Source organism: Mytilus edulis, chromosome 13 (assembly GCF_963676685.1).
Source record: "Mytilus edulis chromosome 13, xbMytEdul2.2, whole genome shotgun sequence".
NCBI classification, from domain to species: Eukaryota; Metazoa; Mollusca; class Bivalvia; order Mytilida; family Mytilidae; genus Mytilus; species Mytilus edulis.
In genome coordinates this window covers 41,698,111-41,716,798 of record NC_092356.1, presented here as the reverse complement: position 1 = coordinate 41,716,798, position 18,688 = coordinate 41,698,111, and the positions used below count along the sequence as shown (strand labels likewise).

The window sequence follows — 18,688 nt, the reverse complement described above, 5'->3', positions numbered from 1 at the left end:
TTTTCTGTTTATAATGAAATAACATAAAAAATGTGGTGCACACTAAATAACCCGCGTATCGGGTTATTTTAAAAGTGTGCACCACATTTTTAAAGCTATTACGAATAGGGAGAAAAAGTATTAAACTCGTTCCTTATAATTTAATTCTAAATTCCATTTTAAGGAGTAAATCATGAAAAAAAAACGTTAATGACGTCACGGTGTTCTTCTTCTTACGGAAGTCCACCCTATTTTCAGGGTCACCGCACGGTCACATGACAAAGTTATGTCTCGACAAAAACATTCAGCCAATTAGAAGACGTTTTACATCCAAAATTAAATTGTTCAAAAATGAATCTCAAAAAAATCCGAAGTCCGAGGAAAATTCTAAACGGAAAGTCCTTAAGCAAAAGGCAAAATCAAAAGCTCAATCACATCAAACGAATGGATAACAACTGTCATATTCCTGACTCGGTACAGTCATTTTCTAATGTAGAAAATGGTGGATTAAACCTGGTTTTATAGCTAGCTAAACCTCTCACTTGTATGACAGTCGCATAAAATTCCATTATATTGACAATGAGAAACCCATTTTCTCTAAAACTCAACTGATTGAAACTTTACTTGACCAGTAGATTATTTTTTAAAACCAAACTGTGGTTCGCTTTTTACGTGCACGCAATATCGATGTGCAGAAAACCCGATTAGCAATTAAACCTATTAGACAGTGACATAATAGTTTACCGATTCAGTGGCATTAATAATAAAATGCAGATTTCCGTGTGCACGCTACCTGTTTCCGGATGAACCTTCGTCAGTGAACGACGTAAAACGCTGTGAGAAAAAAAAACTATCTAAAACAATAAAAACCTTCAATGGTCAAATTGCCTCCAAGGGTTGCACAATAGTTTTAGTACAGTAACTTGAAATTAAAGACAAAATAAAACATACATGTTACAAAGGCTATTATCATGATTATACTCTGGCATTTATAAAATATACAAAAAAAAAAAAAAAAATTCAAGGAAAATTCAAAACGGAAAGTCCCTTAACAAATGGCAAGATCAAAAGCTCAAACATATCAAACTAATGGAAAACAACTGTCGTATTCCTGACTTGGTACAGGCATTTCCTTATGTAGAAAATGGTGGATTAAACCTGGTTTAAATGGAGGCAAGCGGATTTCTTTATCAGCCCCGCCCCGGATCCATTACATTGTTCTGAGATCATTCTTACATTTAGACCCCAAAAAAAAGCTTGTTATACATTAAGTTCAATATCTTACGAAATTAAGTATCGTTAAATTTATTTTAACAGAAATTATTAATGGTGGAAACTATGAAGAGAAAGAATGACGTCCCAGTATATTTCAGTTCGTCATCAAGTTCAGTATTTCGTGGTTCCTCGGGCTTGATCGATGCTCTTCAACCACAATTTATGGGAAGAGGTAAATGTATGAAATTCTTGAAATATAGTAGTTTAAGAAATAGATCAGATCATCATTTTAAGAGTTCTAGAGTAGAAGTGGCTTCAATTTATAAACACACTAATTCGTATATCGGTTTTAATTCCAGGAATTTGCCGTGATGAACCACTGTCTCAGTCTGGTAAAAGAATTCAGCTCTTCAAAATGCTCTGTTTGAATGTGCTGCCAATATTAGGCCTCTGGGCTTATACGGTTTATACCCTTGCTGATAGTGTAGGCTTCAGGGAAGAGTATTACAAGGTAAAGATAAAATATTGTGTGTACACAGGTTAAATAAAAGTCTTGTTTGAGGAGAATACTTATTAACTAAACATATTCCTTAAGATACAATAAGAAAAACTATAAAACAAATTTCTCATTTTGTAAATTAATATGAGTTGTATGTTAATGTATTCTGTAAATAAACCTATTTTCGCGTATAGTATACTTTGCATTTACTCTTTCTAAGCCTATTGCAAAGAGATTTCGTTTCGCAATTTTTAAATTTACGCAATGTACATGTAGTCAAATATAGAAGATCCAAGTCTAAGATATGCGTGAAAATTTGTATTCACGTTATTTTTTACTCGCATAAGTCTCGATATGAAACCGCTCGCAAACATTAATTGGTTTTCAGCAAGTGTATCTTAAATCTATTTTCAGAGACGATCTGCACTATACTTCAGCATTGATTTAGGAAAGCTGGTACATCGCCTCCAAGTTGAAAGAGATATGAGTGTCCTTTATTTAAGCGCCATTGGACCAGAAACCAAGTCATTTCTTCTATCCGAGTACACGAAAACAGATGACGTTATACTGGAATTGACCTGGCCAAATGATATCGACAATTTAAATATTATGTTTTTGTCAAAGGAAAATTTTCTGGCGTTTCTTCAAGAGCATCGACGAGTCCTCAATCCAAACGTTCTATCAATCCAAAATGAAATAGATTTCTATTCAAGAAGCATTGATACAATAATATTATGGCTGTATAATACCATCACTGAATCGAAATTTTCTCTCATCTGGAAATTACTGGTAGCATATCAGAAATTATCAAGTGCTAAGGAAAACCTAGGGGTCGAACGTGCTCTTGGTACAATGTTTTATGCTCGAGGAGGATTCGAATCGCGTACTTACTTTGAAAATTATAACTTGAGATTACACAGCTTTCGTGCATACATGAGGAGTATTGGAATGTATTCTACTGTTGTTGATGAAATTTATATTAAGAACATAGAAAACCTTCCCATTAATTTTTCATCCACAATAGAACATTTTCGAGCCGAAATTCAATTGATAAACTCCACCATTGCTGCCGTAGACGTACGAAAAGCGCGTTTCTTTTTCGATAACATGACAATATATCTAGATACCCTATTCACCGTTCAGACAGAAATGGGCGCATTTGTAATAGAAAAATTTAATAACGAAATAGATGACCTAACGCAGCAACTCGCCATAAACGCCGTACTTCTAGTTATCGTTATTCTTGTTTGTCCTGTTGTCATCTTAGCAACAGAGAGCTTAACTAGCAGCATACAGACATACGCGCTTACTTTAGTTGATAAAACCAAAGAGCTCACGAAGGAAAAGAAAAGGACGGACGGATTACTATACCAAATGGTACCAAGACAGGTTGCCGATATGCTGAAAAAGAAGAAGAAGGTTGACGCTGAGTTTTTCAAAATGGTCACTGTTTGTTTCTCTGATATGTATGGGTTTGACAAGCTAACAGTCGATCTTACACCCATGGAGATTGTTGAACTGTTGAATGCATTGTATAACACAGTAGATGATATTTTAGATGATTTTGATGTTTACAAAGTGGAAACTATCAACGACTGTTATATGGTTGCATCAGGTTTAAACTTTATAGCTTCTAATTTTTCAAAAACATTGCTTTATTTCCCCCTTTAAATGATCGATATATTGATAAATAGATCACAAAAAAACAAACACTTGTAAGTCGGGTTTTTATGTTATTGCATTATAAATATGAAAAAAATGAATGATATAATTTTCTTCCATTGTTATACCGTATATGATAGACATTTAATCATAACTAACAAACCCTCAAATATTCATACAAAAGAATTGTACAGTAGATAATATTTTAGATGATTTTGATGTTTACAAAGTGGAAACTATCAACGACTGTTATATGGTTGCATCAGGTTTAAACTTTATAGCTTCATAAATTTTTTAAAGATATTGTTTTATTTTTCTCCTTTAAATAAATATTTTAATAAAAAAGAAGAATTACAAAAAGAACCTAACAAACCCTGAAATTTTCATCACATCAAAGAAATGATAAATGTAGATTTGTTGTTTCTGCATATATATTTAACATGAGCTTTTTGCTTTTTACATATTTGAGTCTATAGTTGTGAATTAGTTTTTTTCTTTGATCTCATAATTTGAGCAACTATTATATTTAATTAAATAACTTTGATCATTATAGGATTACCAAAACGAAACAAAGACCGCCATGCATTCGAGATAGCAGAGTTCGCCCTCAATATGCTTCGTACTGTGTCTGTAATGAAAGTGTTGTCCAGTAACAGATCTATTCAGTTGAGAATAGGGATTAATTCAGGTAAACTAACACAACTTAGTATATGTATTCTTTAACTCTCATTTTCAACACGTGACATGTAATTGGTATGCTACATGTTTTTATGAAAATATAGTGGAATGCTTATCTTATCTTATCTTATTTATTACATTTAGCCACTACGAAATTCGATTTTACGTAGTGTACAACGCGCAATATGTTTCCCCAAAAGGTAGTGAAACCATAAGAGTGTTTGGATTGTATTATTTTTATATGTGCTACTATAGTTATATTTGAAGCCGATGTGGACGTTATAATCATATTGCGTTTATCAACTTTCATTTTAAAATCATAGAATTGAAATGAACCTTAATGAGGTTTTCACACAATACCATTTTGGGATTACAGCTAACTTAATTGATTTTCCTTTATCTTAATAATTATTTATTGTTGATTATGACTTATATATAATTAAGGACTATGTGTTATTGCTTTTACTCATTGTTCAAGTTCAAGTTCAAGTTTATTCCGTAAAACCTTTGTGGATACAATGGTATAACAGAAAAACAATAACAACAAAGTAACCCTCTGTCACAGCGATGGTGAAACAAGAGGTTTTCATAGAAACATTTATACATGTACCGGATTGTCTTTAAAAATGATTAATAGCAAAGCAATAATTTAACGAAGTAATGTTCCCTTTTCTCTTTTAAGTAGAATATCTTGGTTTCATGTTTAAAACACTGTAAATTGTTAGGCATTTCTTCTAGAATCGTCTGCGTTCTTTACTGTTTGGTAGTCAAATCTTGTTTGAACACGTTGAAACCTTTCAAGCTGCGATAATTGAGGTTCATTTGTTGATCTTTCGTATTGTTATGTTATATTTCTCCGCGGTATAAAACTCAAAATATCATGTACATTTTCGTTTCAAACTCCTTCAGTGTTTGGTTTGTACAAATCACCATCAATGTACAATTTGTCTCTTACCATACGTACTTTTCTTTTTTCTTTTCTTGCCTGTTTTGCAACTGGGTATAAAGGTTTTCGCTGTTGTTCGATTTCTTTTGGAAACTGTTCTTTAACTCCGAATTGTGTCTCTTTTAATTTGTATCCGTTTTTTAGCACAATTTCTTTGTTCTTAATTGATACAAATTTTGCCAATATCGGACGATTACCTCTGTGAACTCTTTTTCCGAATCGATGGACGCATACGAAGTTTACTCTTTTGTCAATTTTCAACTTTTGTTTGATAAAAGAATTAAGTTTATCCTCAGTGTTTTCTTCTGGGTAAAATTGGATGCCAGTAAAATGAGGTTGGTTTTCATTGAGCGCCACTTGAGCTCTATCGCATCATCTTCCATATTACGCAATTTAGAATCTAATATTTCACTATGATCTTTATATTGTACTACTGCAGTTTCCAAGCTTGTTATGTTTTAAATGTTCTCTTTACATCGATCTGCTACTTTGTGCATCACATGACCAATATTTTCAATGCTCCTCTCAATTTCATTGCTCCTATTCATTGCACATTCAATGTGCTTTTCAACATAGTTAACTTTTTCGGCGAGTAAATTCACCGTGGATTGCATAACCGTTATCTTCTCCATTTGCTGTTCAAATTTGACAAATCGATGCTGAAGATCTGACACAACTTGTAATAAACTGTCAAGAATCTTAGCAGTTTTAGTGTCAAAACAGTATTCAGACATATATTTTTATGAAAAGTCTCAAATTCAACTAAACAGCAAGTATATATATATATATATTTAAATTTATATTGAGGTACCGTTTCTAAGGCGCCATAAAAAACAATCTTTAGAACAATAGGATACTATTGGACACGTTGCAACGTTAGCGTCGTCAAATTGAAGATCTCGCTTGGTTCAAAAATTTCAAATTCTTCACGTTTAACTAATTTATTTTCTGGATAAAGAATTGCCTTTACATGAACAATCATAATATTAAATACTTCTCAACTAATTCATTCAGAATCACTACCAAAATCCAAATTAAATTTCTAATTTTTCGGGAGCTCAAATTTCGTGGCTTTTGTTCCTTAGCAGTACATCCGGGTTGCGTTTACTCATTGTTGAAGGCTGTGTGATGACCTATAGTTGTTAATTTTTTTGTTATTTTGTCTCTTGTGGAGAGGTGTCTCATTGAAAATCTAACCACATCTAATCTTTTTTCTTTCTAATTTTGAAAATAATCAGAAAGAAATGAAAAAAAGTTTGATCTATTATTGATGGTTCTAACATTATTAGGTCCATGTATGGCTGGAATTGTGGGAACATTGATGCCACGGTACTGCTTATTTGGCGATACAGTCAATACTGCATCTAGAATGAAGGCATACAGTGAACGTAAGTCAAAAACAACTCCTATACTTATTTCATGTGATTTTTATTTTCAAAAAAATATTTTAAAAATTATCTCAGACTTTTTATTGTGAACTTTCCGTTTGTAAGCGACAATAATCTATCAGCACCGGTATACCTGTATCAGTATCTGTATAGTTACATAATACAGGAACCATTCGCGGTTTCCTCACACTGGATTGAGAACAGAGGGACGTATTCCAGCTGTTGGCTCTAAATGGAGTATTATATATCTATCAGTTATTACGCTTTTCCAGAGCTTGCGTAATATAGCGCTATTTTTACGTAATGGTTTGCTACTTTAAAGGAATTTCTTTGGAATATCGGTGTCATATAGAAGACATCGTAAACGTTTGATACGGTGCTTTTTGTCCGCGATTTGCTTTTTGTCCGCTTTTGCTTTTTGTCCGATTATTTTGCTTTTTGTCCGATACTTTTGCTTTTTGTCCGTTGCTTTTTGTCCGTTTTGCTTTTTGTCCGATAATTTTGCTTTTTGTCCGATACTTTTGCTTTTTGTCCGTTGCTTTTTGTCCGTTTTGCTTTTTGTCCGATAATTTTGCTTTTTGTCCGACACTTTTGCTTTTTGTCCGTTGCTTTTTGTCCGTTTTGCTTTTTAGCTCACCTGGACCATAGGACTAAGTGAGCTTTTCTCATTTTCTCATTATTCGTCGTCGTCATTAATTTTTACAAAAATCTTCTATTCTGAAACTACTGGCAAAATTAAAGCAAACATGGCCAAAATCATCCTTAGGGTATTTAGTTTCAAAAAAGTATCCGATGACCCCGCCCAATAATTAAGATGGCCGCAATGTCTAAAAGAAGAGCATCGCATAAAATGTAGATTTTGGCTTATATATCTGAAACAAAACCATAGAGACAATCTAACAAGGGATAAGAACATTTCGCCTCATAAAATAATGTGGACCAGTCAGAACTTTTCATGTGGGACAATATGAGCTCTTAATTTAAAAAAAAGTGGGACAATCGGGAATAAGCCCTACAGACTTGAGCAATTCTAAAATAAACACTGTTGATGTATCTCTTTTAAATTTTCTATTAAAAAGTGTTTTACATTTACGAATGCACTATATTGTATCTGTATCTAAAATATTAAACGCATTTATTTCGTGATAGAAATTAAGTAAATGCTTAAGTAACCATTTTATTACTTTTCCCCCTCTTTTCGAGTTTGTCAAACAAAAATAAACTACTTTGTTGAAAATGCTGTTGTGTTAACCAAAGTTTCCTTAATCTTATTACTTGAATAACCTCGAACTTCCTCGTCATTTGGATATAGTTGCTAAATAATTCCGAAATGTATGGATTAATACAGTTTATCTAAATAAATAGCTACACATGTATTACGTAAACTTTGTGATAGTGTTCCAAAAATGAAGTTTGTTTGTTTGTTATATTTGTAATATTTGTAATGTTAAAGAAAAATAAAGTTGTTGGAAATATGACGAAAATATTACCAGACTTAAAAAAGTTTTTTTTTAACTGAAATGTTGCAAAATATTTTGGAGCGACTGTCAATCGGCCATTCGCATATAAGTGCAAATGGTGACTATATATTATTAGCGGGAAGAAGAAACTGTGCGTTTAAGCAATAACATGTCGTAAATGTGTGCACTTCCACATGTAGCAAACGCCGACACCATTTAACATAATGATAAAACTATTCAAACGAGAAAACCATTGATTTACAAAACACTATACGACAAACAAATACAGAAACAAACAACAACTATTGAATTACAGATTGAAACTCCGTTCCTGACTTATTCGTTTGATTATCATATATAATATTTAGCGCGGTTAAACATCAATTTAGAATTTCAATAACGAAACCATCACTCAAGGATTATTTGATTTGATAAATTTCCAAACTATTCTAAAGTTTCGAGCATATAAAAAAGAAGATGTGGTATGATTGCCAATGAGACAACTATCCACAAAAGACCAAAATGACACAAACATTAACAACTATAGGTCACCGTACGACCTTCAACAATGAGCAAAGCCCATACCGCATAGTCAGCTATAAAGGCCCCGATAAGACAATGTAAAACAATTCAAACGAGAAAACTAACGGCCTTATTTAAGTAAAAAAATGAACGAAAAACAAATATGTAACACATAAACAAACGACAACCACTGAATTACAGGCTTTGACTTGGGACAGGCACAGATTTAAATAATGTGCCGGAGTTAAACATATTAGCAGGATCCCAACCCCCCCCTTACCTGGGACAGTGGTATAACAGTACAACATAAGAACGAACTATACAAATCAGTTGAAAAAGGCTTAACTCATCAGATAGACACAAATACAAGTGGACGTGGCCGGGTACTTATACATCCCGACACAAAAAGTCACAATGAACAGATCTGAGAGTATTCGCAGTTATCTGACAGCTATTTCAAAGCCACTAACAACTAATAAAAAGTCATGCCTCTGAGACTTAACGTTCGTTTAAGTCTTTGAATATCCCATGTATTCTACAAATTGGTGTACGTACACCATTGCTCACACGTTTGAGGATGACAGACTAACTTACGACCAGAATGAATAAGAATTAGTCTATATAACAAGATCTAAAATATTTCTAGTGTAAAAGACTTTAACCTCGCCACATTATTTATGTATGTGCCTGTACCAAGTCAGGAGCCTGTATATTCAGTGGTTGTCGTTTGTTTATGTGTTACATATTTGTTTTTTCATTTATTTTTTTGACATAAATAAGGCCGTTAGTTTTCTCGTTTGAATTGTTTTACATTGTCTTATCGGGGCCTTTTATAGCTGACTATGCTGTATGGGCTTTCCTCATTGTTGAAGGCCGTACGGTGACCTAATGCTGTTAATGTCTGTGTCATTTTGGTCTTTTGTGGATAGTTGTCTCATTTGCAATAATACCACATCTTCTTTTTTATAAGAATGCCAACTCCTCACACGTACAATTATTACTTCATTTTCTTTTTTTCACTCATCTTATTATTATATCTATTTTAATTCAATATTGTATCCATATAAATGTATATGAACGCTTACATATATATAATTATTGCGATATCATATATAAGAGAGAGGCAAAGTGTACCAAAGGATAATCACACTAAAAAGGGTTGAAACAAACCAACAAAGCCGCAGCTGAATGAAAAACAACAAGATACACAACAGTCCACAAAACAAATGGTCCGAGAACACAATTAATTCGTAGTGCATTTCTTTTAGAACAGAAATGAAAATTTATAAAATCCCACCTGCGCTTTCTCAATGAAACTTTTACTGTGTGTTGTACTAATTTTGGGACAAATTATATCAAAATTATAGAAAACTTCATCGCGTCTAACTCAAAATATGGACAATTTTGTGTTTAGGGTGTCTTGAAATCTTTTGACAGCTTCCGAAGTGCTAATTTTTAACCCTTTTCAGCTGGACCAAATCACTACTTTCCTGTAAAATTCTGGACCCAAATTTTTTTACAGTGTAATTTCACCCCCCCCCCCCCCCTACTTACAATGTGAGGCATTAAACAAGGAGAAATAAATTTGGAAGGGGCATAAAAATTATTGGCAAGTAACCCACTGTTATCACTAGGGACTAATAACGAAAATCAAGGGACGACAATTGTGGTCTCGGACGAAATCATTGAAATTTAAAATCTGAGCAACAAGAACCAATGCAACTGTGATGATGTATGGTTAACTGGAAGAGTAAGATAATCCTGCTCCGTCCATTAAGTTTTAAAAAGTCATGTATTAAACTCAAACTCTCGAACACGTTGTCTTGGAAGATCTTTATTCCAAGGGGGTCCTTAATAGTTGCTTTTTGATAATCCTATAAGGAGTTTATAATTTAACTCCTTGCGAACACTTTCATAAGGAACGAAAATTCCCATCTGCATCTTTTTGAAAAGATTGCAAATATTGTTTAAATTAAATAGGGTATCCCATTTCAAACCCAGCGTCTCGGAAAATCTCATTTTAGGGCACTAGACAATGATTAAATGTAGTAATTTGATAATAATACATGGATTTCTCGCGAAAACATCGTTAAGGCGAAATTTAAAGTTTGTCTTGGCTGATTGAAGAAATTTCACAATAAAAACTGAAACGCAAAAACGCAAAAACGCATAAAGATGATATTCAGGACAATAACTTATATAAAACAACAGCAGAAATACATATAATGTATCACCAATGGAGGTTATAAAATACTGTAGGTGATACTTAAACGTAATGTTCTATTTATTTTTTTTTGTCGTTAAGGGGACTGGAGGGTATTAATCCATTATTTTTTAAATATACATGTAGGATTTTGCTTGTTTTTCTATAGATGAACTTTTATCATATACTTAATAGAAAAATCAAATAAAAACATGGGGTTATCGTTCACTTAAGCTCACAATCTGCCCTCGAAAGAAGCAACCATTTTTGTTAAGGTACTTTTTTTTAAGTTGAACTAATAGGAGAAATAGAGAGATATATATATCGAAATAAAAAAAGAACTAAATTACAGAAATCGATTTAATTTTACAACTGTTTAGTTTACGTAAAGCATATTTGAAAAATATCTCTAGGTCACCGATGAGTTGAAAAAGACATTTTAACTCTAATGCCAAAACAAAATGTCATTATTGCACTAAAGGGAGACAATTTGGAGCTTTTACAGTGATATAAACATTTGAAAAATAAATCTGAGGCCAAAATCATTCGATTTTTTGGGTTGATTTTTGAGCCAATTTATAAAGTTATAACTAATAGTGTAATAAATAAAATTTGTAATGAAAACAAAAATGATAAAATTTTTGCTGAAATTACCATCGAGCCTCCGAAAGAGCAAGTATTGCACAAAAAAAAAAGGAATCATCCTTTAACGGAAACAACTCTTGAAATCATCGGCTATTCGTCGATGACTAAAGGCTATTTATTTCTGAAATCTAAATTTTGTTTTGCTGTTCTGAGTGTTCAAGATGTTACATGCAGCTAAAATATTGGTAAAACATTTGAAAAAATACTAGCTGATCTGTATAAAATTTACACAAAAGTAAACGAATGAAAGCCACTGGAATGCAGTCCAGGACTCGGATAAATAAGCACATTTAAACAAGAGTGCACACACTGAAATGTCTCGCCTACTTTACTCATCATTAATATTATGTTGATAGCCCTAAGTATAAAGATTTATTACAACTGCCACATAAACTTAACATTAACCAAGATAGCTAAACAAAGACCAAATGAATTATGAAAATGAGGTAAAGGTCAGACGAACCATACCAGGCAGACATGAACAGCTAACAATTCTTCGATACAACAAATATACTTGATCTATTACTTATAGTTTAAGAAAAACAGACCAAAACACAAAAACTTAACACTGTGCAATGAACCGTGAAATTGAGGTCATGGTCAAATAAAACCTGGGAGACTTATATATAGATCATAAGATATTTTCATGCACCAAATATAGTGACCTTTGGCATATAATATTAGATAAAAAGACCAAAACTCAAAAACTGAACTTTGACCACTGAACCATGAAAATGAGGTCAAGGTCAGATGATATCTTCCCGCTAGACATGTACACCTTACAATCATTCCATACAACAAATATTGTAGACTCATTGCATAAAGTATGAGAAAAACAGACCAAGACAGAAAAATTTAACTATAACCACTGAACCGTGAAAATGAGGTCAAGGTCAGATGACACCTGCCAGTTGGACATGTACACCTTACAGTCCTTCCATACACCGAATATACTAGCCCTGTTGCTTATAGTATCTGAGATGTGGACTTAACCACCAAAACTTATTCTAACCTTTGTTCACTGATCCACGAAATGAAGTCGAGGTCAAGTAAAAACTGTCTGACGGGCATGAGTACCTTGCAAGGTACGCACATACCAAATATAGTTATCTTATTACTTATAATAAGAGAGAATACAACATTACAAAAATTCTGAACTTTTTTTTCAAGTGATCACTGAACCATGAAAATGAGGTCAAGGACATTGGACATGTGACTGACAGAAACTTCGTAACATGAGGCATCTATATACAGAGTATGAAGCTTCCACCTTCTAAAATATTAAGCTTTTCAGAAGTTAACTTACGCCGCCGCCGCCGCCGCCGCCGGATCACTATTCATATGTCGAGCTTTCTGCAACAAAAGTTACAGGCTCGACTAAAATGACAGGTTATATGAACTGAGTGGCAATAAAAGCACAAGTCTAACACTTGCTTTTTAAAAAATTAAAATCTTTATTTAAAATGGTCATCTTTAAACAAACATGAAAATTTACAATTCCAACAATAGATAATTGGTTGTCAGAAAGACCTGGCATATAGTCTTATATTTATTGAACTTACTTACTTACAATAAGGGATAAGCCAGCGAGTAAGTCAGCAAAGGGTTAGGGAAGTACCTTGGTATATAAAAAAGTCGAAATAAACAATTGCCGGCTGGCCAAGAGATTCTCCACGTGGGGTATGATGCCAGAGGTAGAAGTAGGCATTGCCTTAAAAAAGGCACAGATCACTTAGGCCTAAGACCCGTACGAGTTTGACAACAATGAATTAAAAGGGTAAGGTGGTACCTCTGTTTGCAACGAAGTCGAAATACACTTTAATAATTGCCGGCTGGCCAAACTAAAAGATTCTCCACGTAGGCCATTTTACCAGAGATTGAGGAGGGCATTGCCATACAAATTTCTTATAGCACTTATGCCCTAGACCCGTACGAGTTTGACAATAATGAATCAAAAGGGGGAGATGGTACCTCTTTTTACAACAAAGTCGAAATAAAGTATTGCCGGCTGGCCAAACTAAGAGGTTCTCCACGTAGGCCATTTTACCAGAGATAGATATGGTAATTGCCTTTAAAATGGCATATGCCTTTAAAATGGCATATAACACTAATTCCAAAGACCTGTACGATTTTGCCTGCAAGGGGTTAAAAATAAAAGGTGTTACCTTTGTTTACAACGAAGTCGAAATAAACCTCTACCTCTGGTATAATGATCCACGTAGAGAATCCCGGAGTTTGGCCTACCGGCTACAGTTATTTTGACTTTAATGTGAACAGAGGTACCACCTCCTCATTTTAGCTCTTTACTGACAAACTCGTACGGGTATATGCCATATAAGTGCTATAGGCTATTTTAAAGGCAATGACCACCTATACCTCTGGTAGCATGGCCCATGTGGTGAATCTCGTAGTTTGAACAGCCGGCAATATTTCATAACGACTGTGCGATATACTAGAATACCCTCCTTTCCTTTTGCTGGCATAAGTGCTATAAACCATTTTAAAGGCAAGGCCCACCTCTACCTCTGGTATCATGATAAACGTGGATCATCTTTTATTTTTGGCCATCCGGCAATAGTTTATTTCGACTTTGTTATATACCAGGGTACCCTCCTTACCCTTTGCTGACAAACTCGTACAGATCAATGGAATAAGAAGTATGGGCCATTTTAGATGCAATGTCCACCACTACCTTTGTTATAATGGCCTATGTTGAGAATTTCTTTGTTTGGCCAGCCGGCAATAATTCATTTCGACTTCGTTGTAAACATAGATACCACCTCCCCCTTTTAACACTTTGCTGAAGCACTGGTACGGGTCTACGGCATAATTGGCCATTTTTGAGGCTATGGCCACTTCTACCTCTGGTATCATGGCCCATGTGGAGAATCTCTTCGTTTAGCCAGCCAGCAATAGTTTATTTCGACTTTGTGATATACTTAGGTACCCCCCTTACCCTTTGCTGATTAACTTACACCGGTCTGGGTCATACGTGTTATGGCTATGTTAGAGGTAATGCCTACCTCATCCTCTGATATAATACCCCGCGTATAGAATCTCTTAGTTAGGCCAGTCGGCTTAATTTATATTTTCGTTGTAAAAAGAGGCATCGCATCCCCCCTTTAACTTTTTGCTGACAAACTCGTACAGGTCTAGGGCGTTAGTTTTATCAGCCATTTAAAAGGCAATGCACACATTTAACCTAGGATTAATGGCCAACTTGGAGAATCTCGTACTTAAGCAAGCCGGCAATAATTTATTTCGACTTCTTGGTAAACAGAGGTTCCAACTCCCTTTTAAACCCTTTGATGATACCGCGTACTTCTCTAGGGAATAAGTGATTTAGGCCATTTTAGAGGCAATGACAACCTCTACCTCTGGTATCATGGCCCACGCGGAGAATCTCTTAGCCATCCAGCAATAATTTAGTTCGACTTTATTATATACTAGGGTACCAACCTTACACTTTGCTGACTAACTCGTACGGGTCTAGGTCATACGTGCTCATGGTCATTTTATAGAGGAAATCCCTTTCTCTACCTCTCATATTATGGCCCGCGTGGATAATTTCTTAGTTTAGCCAGCGGGCAACAGTTTATTTCAACTTCGTTATATACCGGGCTAATTCATCCCCCTTTTAACTCATTGTTGACAAACTCGTTCGGGTCTATAGCATAAGTGCTATGAGCCATTTTTAAGAGAATGACTACTCCAACATCTAGTATAAGGGCGCACCTAAAAATGTCTTAGTTTGGGCAGACGTCACTATTTTTGGTGGACTGTGTGATATACTAGAGTATTCCCCTTACCCTCTTCTGACCAACTCGTACGGGTCGAGGACATAAGTGCCATGGCCCATGGACCATTTAAGAGGCACTGCCTACCTATACCTCTGGTATAATGGCCAACGTGGAGAATCTCTTAGTTTGAAGAGCTGGCAATAATGAGGTTTATTTTTACTTCGTGATATACCGGCGAAACTCATGCCCCTTTTAATTCGTTGCTGATAAACTCGTGTAGATCCAGGACATAAGTGCTATAAGCCATTTATAAGGGTTTGACTACCTCTTCTTTTGGTATAATGGCCTACCTGGAGTATGTCTTAGTTTAGCCAGCTTTCAATAGTTGTTTTTTAGACTTAGGGATATACAAGAGTATTCCCCTTGCCCTCTGTTGACCAACACCTACGGGTCTAGGATATTAGTGCTTCGAGCCATTTTAGAGGTAATGCGATATATTGTAAAAGACATGAAATTTCATATACAAATCATTTATAATGTGAGTATGGTCTGTATTTAACTCCTAAAAGGACATGGTATTTTGAAGTTCAAAATGAAACCTGCCAAAAATATACACATTTTATATCGGACATAAAGCAAAATTATCGGACAAAAAGCAAAACGGACAAAAAGCAACGGACAAAAAGCAAAAGTTTCGGACAAAAAGCAAAATAATCGGACAAAAGGCAAAACGGACAAAAAGCAACGGACAAAAAGCAAAAGTTTCGGACAAAAAGCAAAATAATCGGACAAAAGGCAAAACGGACAAAAAGCAACGGACAAAAAGCAAAAGTTTCGGACAAAAAGCAAAATTATCGGACAAAAAGCAAAAGCGGACAAAAAGCGAATTGCGGACAAAAAGCACCGTATCAAACGTTCCTCTTGTACTGGCAACAATCCCGTCATCCATTAAAAAAGTATGACTGAATGCGACTTATCACCGAAATTTTACCTGTCTTAATCGAAACTGCAGTACCAAAAATATTTTGGAAACAACATATCATTACTTATATCCTACATATTTGGAAACATAGGGTACTCTGAAATTAAAACACCTCATCTTTTCCGTAAAAGAAATCAATACGCTACGTAGTATCTGCCATACAGGGTATCGTTTCATAAAGCCTTCGTAAGTCTACGTGTCATCGTACATCTATCGTTAAATAATCGTAATAAACTTAGTAGTCCTTTACGTTGCGTTAGTGAATCACACGTAACGTGAACTTAGTACCACACGTAAACACATCGTAAACTGATACGATGATCGTAAGTTAAGAAGGCATTTATGAAACGGTGGCCAGGTAGTTAAGAATGTACCATTACATGTAAATTAGTATGGCATTCATTATCACTGGACTAGTATATATTTGTTTAGGGGCCAGCTGAAGGACGCCTCCGGGTGCGGGAATTTCTCGCTACATTGAAGACCTGTTGTTTTTTATTTGGTCGGGTTGTTGTCTCTTTGACACATTCCCCATTTCCATTCTCAATTTTATGTGTATACAAAAATTTATCTTTATTATTAGAAAGTGTTTATTTTTTAGCAAATAAAATACATATCAGCTATTCTACATATCAATTGCTTCGGAAGACGAAATCGTTTACTATCAAGAAAAGAGGAAGCGTTGCAGTTAAGGTAGTATATATTGAAAGTATATTGTAAGAATTAAAATGGCTTACGAAAAACGAGACTGAGCCATAAAAGAACATATACAAATAAAATAATTAATATAAACATAAAACGATAAGGTATGATTCATAATGATTGTCAAATAAAACAACTGTAGTACAAAAGAATTCAAATGAAGTGAATGTCAGCAATTATAGACCATCGTACGACATACAACAATGATAAAAACAATACTGAATGATGGCTATAGAATGCTCTCACAATCAGAATTATGTTTGTAACAATTTACTTTGATTTTATCTAAATTTTATTTATTTGTTTTTCAATAGGGAAAAGGTGATATGAGAACATTCTGGTTGATGGGAAAAGTTGAAGATTTTGGCACAGTAGAAATTGAAGCAGATTTAGAATCTAACCAACAAGCTATTGATATCACTGACATGCCTGGAGAAATCGCATCAGTTCAACAACACACGTCCGGAATCTATGTAATGCCCGGATGCTCTGCGAAGGACGAGAAATCTTTTGGGTTGAATACTAGCCACGGTGACGTAAACAAAGAGGATCTTCCGGGTGAGATCACAACCATAGAAAGTCCAACATACAGTGCTTCTCTTCAATACCCAATGCCAGGTAGACAACCACAGCGAAGGAAACCAATACTGAAGAAGACGACAACTAATCCAAATATTGAAGTCACCAGCGGGAAAGAGAAGGAACTTAAAGCCCCGGATGTCCGTGAGAAAATATGATTTTATAGCTCAGCGATTATACATAGTTCCAAGTTACCTATCTTGTTGTTGATTTTGTTTTAATGTATTTAATTGATCTTCTGTGAGTTAGTGTATTTAATCCATTTCAACATAATTTATATTGCACACAAAAAAAAAGTCATGTACACAAACAAGAAACTATATTGATTCAAATGCAACTTCCTTGGTTTTCTTTTTTTTGTTAGATATGTGTCTTAACTCATGGATAAAACGAGTTGAGATGATAGTACACTATTTTAAAGAGGATCTGTGTTGAATATAGTTTTGAAATTATTGATAAAAAAACAATTCAGTTTGTAAAGTATAAAAAGGAAAGTGGCGAAAATTGAAATTTCGTCTTTTGCTGACTGTGTTAAATATATTTTCTATTTCATTGATAAAAAAAAGTCAGTTTGTAAAGTATAAAATGACTTATTAATGATTAAAATGCATTTTTTTTCTGTGGGTTACTTTGCTGACTATATTTTTGACTTGATGGTTGGAATAAGTGTTGAGAATACAACAGTTTTTATTGGTTACTGTGTTAAAGATTCGACTTTAAAAAAATGAATGAAAACAGTTTGTAAAGTAGAAAACGACTATTTTTTAATTAAAGTGCAGCTATTTGTTACTTTGTTAAGCATAGTTTTGATTTCATTAATATAATGGTTTCAGTATTAAAAGTATAAAACTACCAATTAGTGATAATGATGCTACATCTTCTTTTGGTTACTTTGTTAAAGTCCTAAGTAACCTCAAATTAAAAATTTATTACAACTTATGTACATATACTTTTTCTGAGGAAAATTCTTTAATTCGTACACATTTAGAAAAAGTTTTCTTAATTTTTAATTGCTTCCTTCCAGGATTTTTTTTCCGTATTTTCCGTATGCATAGTGACCTGAGCGTAACCTTCCTCGTAAAAATCCGGTGATCACAATACGCATGGATCTGTCATTAAAATAAACAATTATCTGATTATAATTACAAAAAATGTTTCTTTCACTATAATACGTTATTAATTGGCTAACTGTACATCACGTGTTACTCCTTAAGCAGTTGTATCACACAATTAAACTTTTCATTCATGATGACACGAGGTTCCACAATAAAGTGCACAGGTAAATGAAATAAAAACTTGATAAAGGGCGTGTTTTCATGATCCTATAGGTAAAAATGTAATAAGTATTGAATGCTTTTTTTTGTAACTTTATAGGGTTGTAAAAGCGTTGGCCGTGCGCACATTTTTAGTATGAAGCACTTCCGCGCTTCATACAAAATGTACTTCGGTCAACGCTTTTACACCCCAATAAATTTACAAAAAAGAGCA

General features: G+C 34.2%; 1 protein-coding gene across 1 annotated transcript; it reads left to right on the top strand.

The window, feature by feature from the left end:
- The first annotated feature begins 1,305 nt into the window (after positions 1–1,305).
- Positions 1,306–18,328, top strand: LOC139500330 (uncharacterized). The gene is made up of 7 exons (XM_071289071.1): positions 1,306–1,426; positions 1,554–1,705; positions 2,108–3,308; positions 3,909–4,043; positions 6,269–6,367; positions 16,521–16,612; positions 16,936–18,328. The coding sequence occupies exons 1-7, from the start codon at positions 1,306–1,308 to the stop codon at positions 17,356–17,358; spliced, it is 2,223 nt and encodes a 740-aa protein (XP_071145172.1). The 3' UTR covers positions 17,359–18,328.
- The last annotated feature ends 360 nt before the right edge of the window (positions 18,329–18,688 follow it).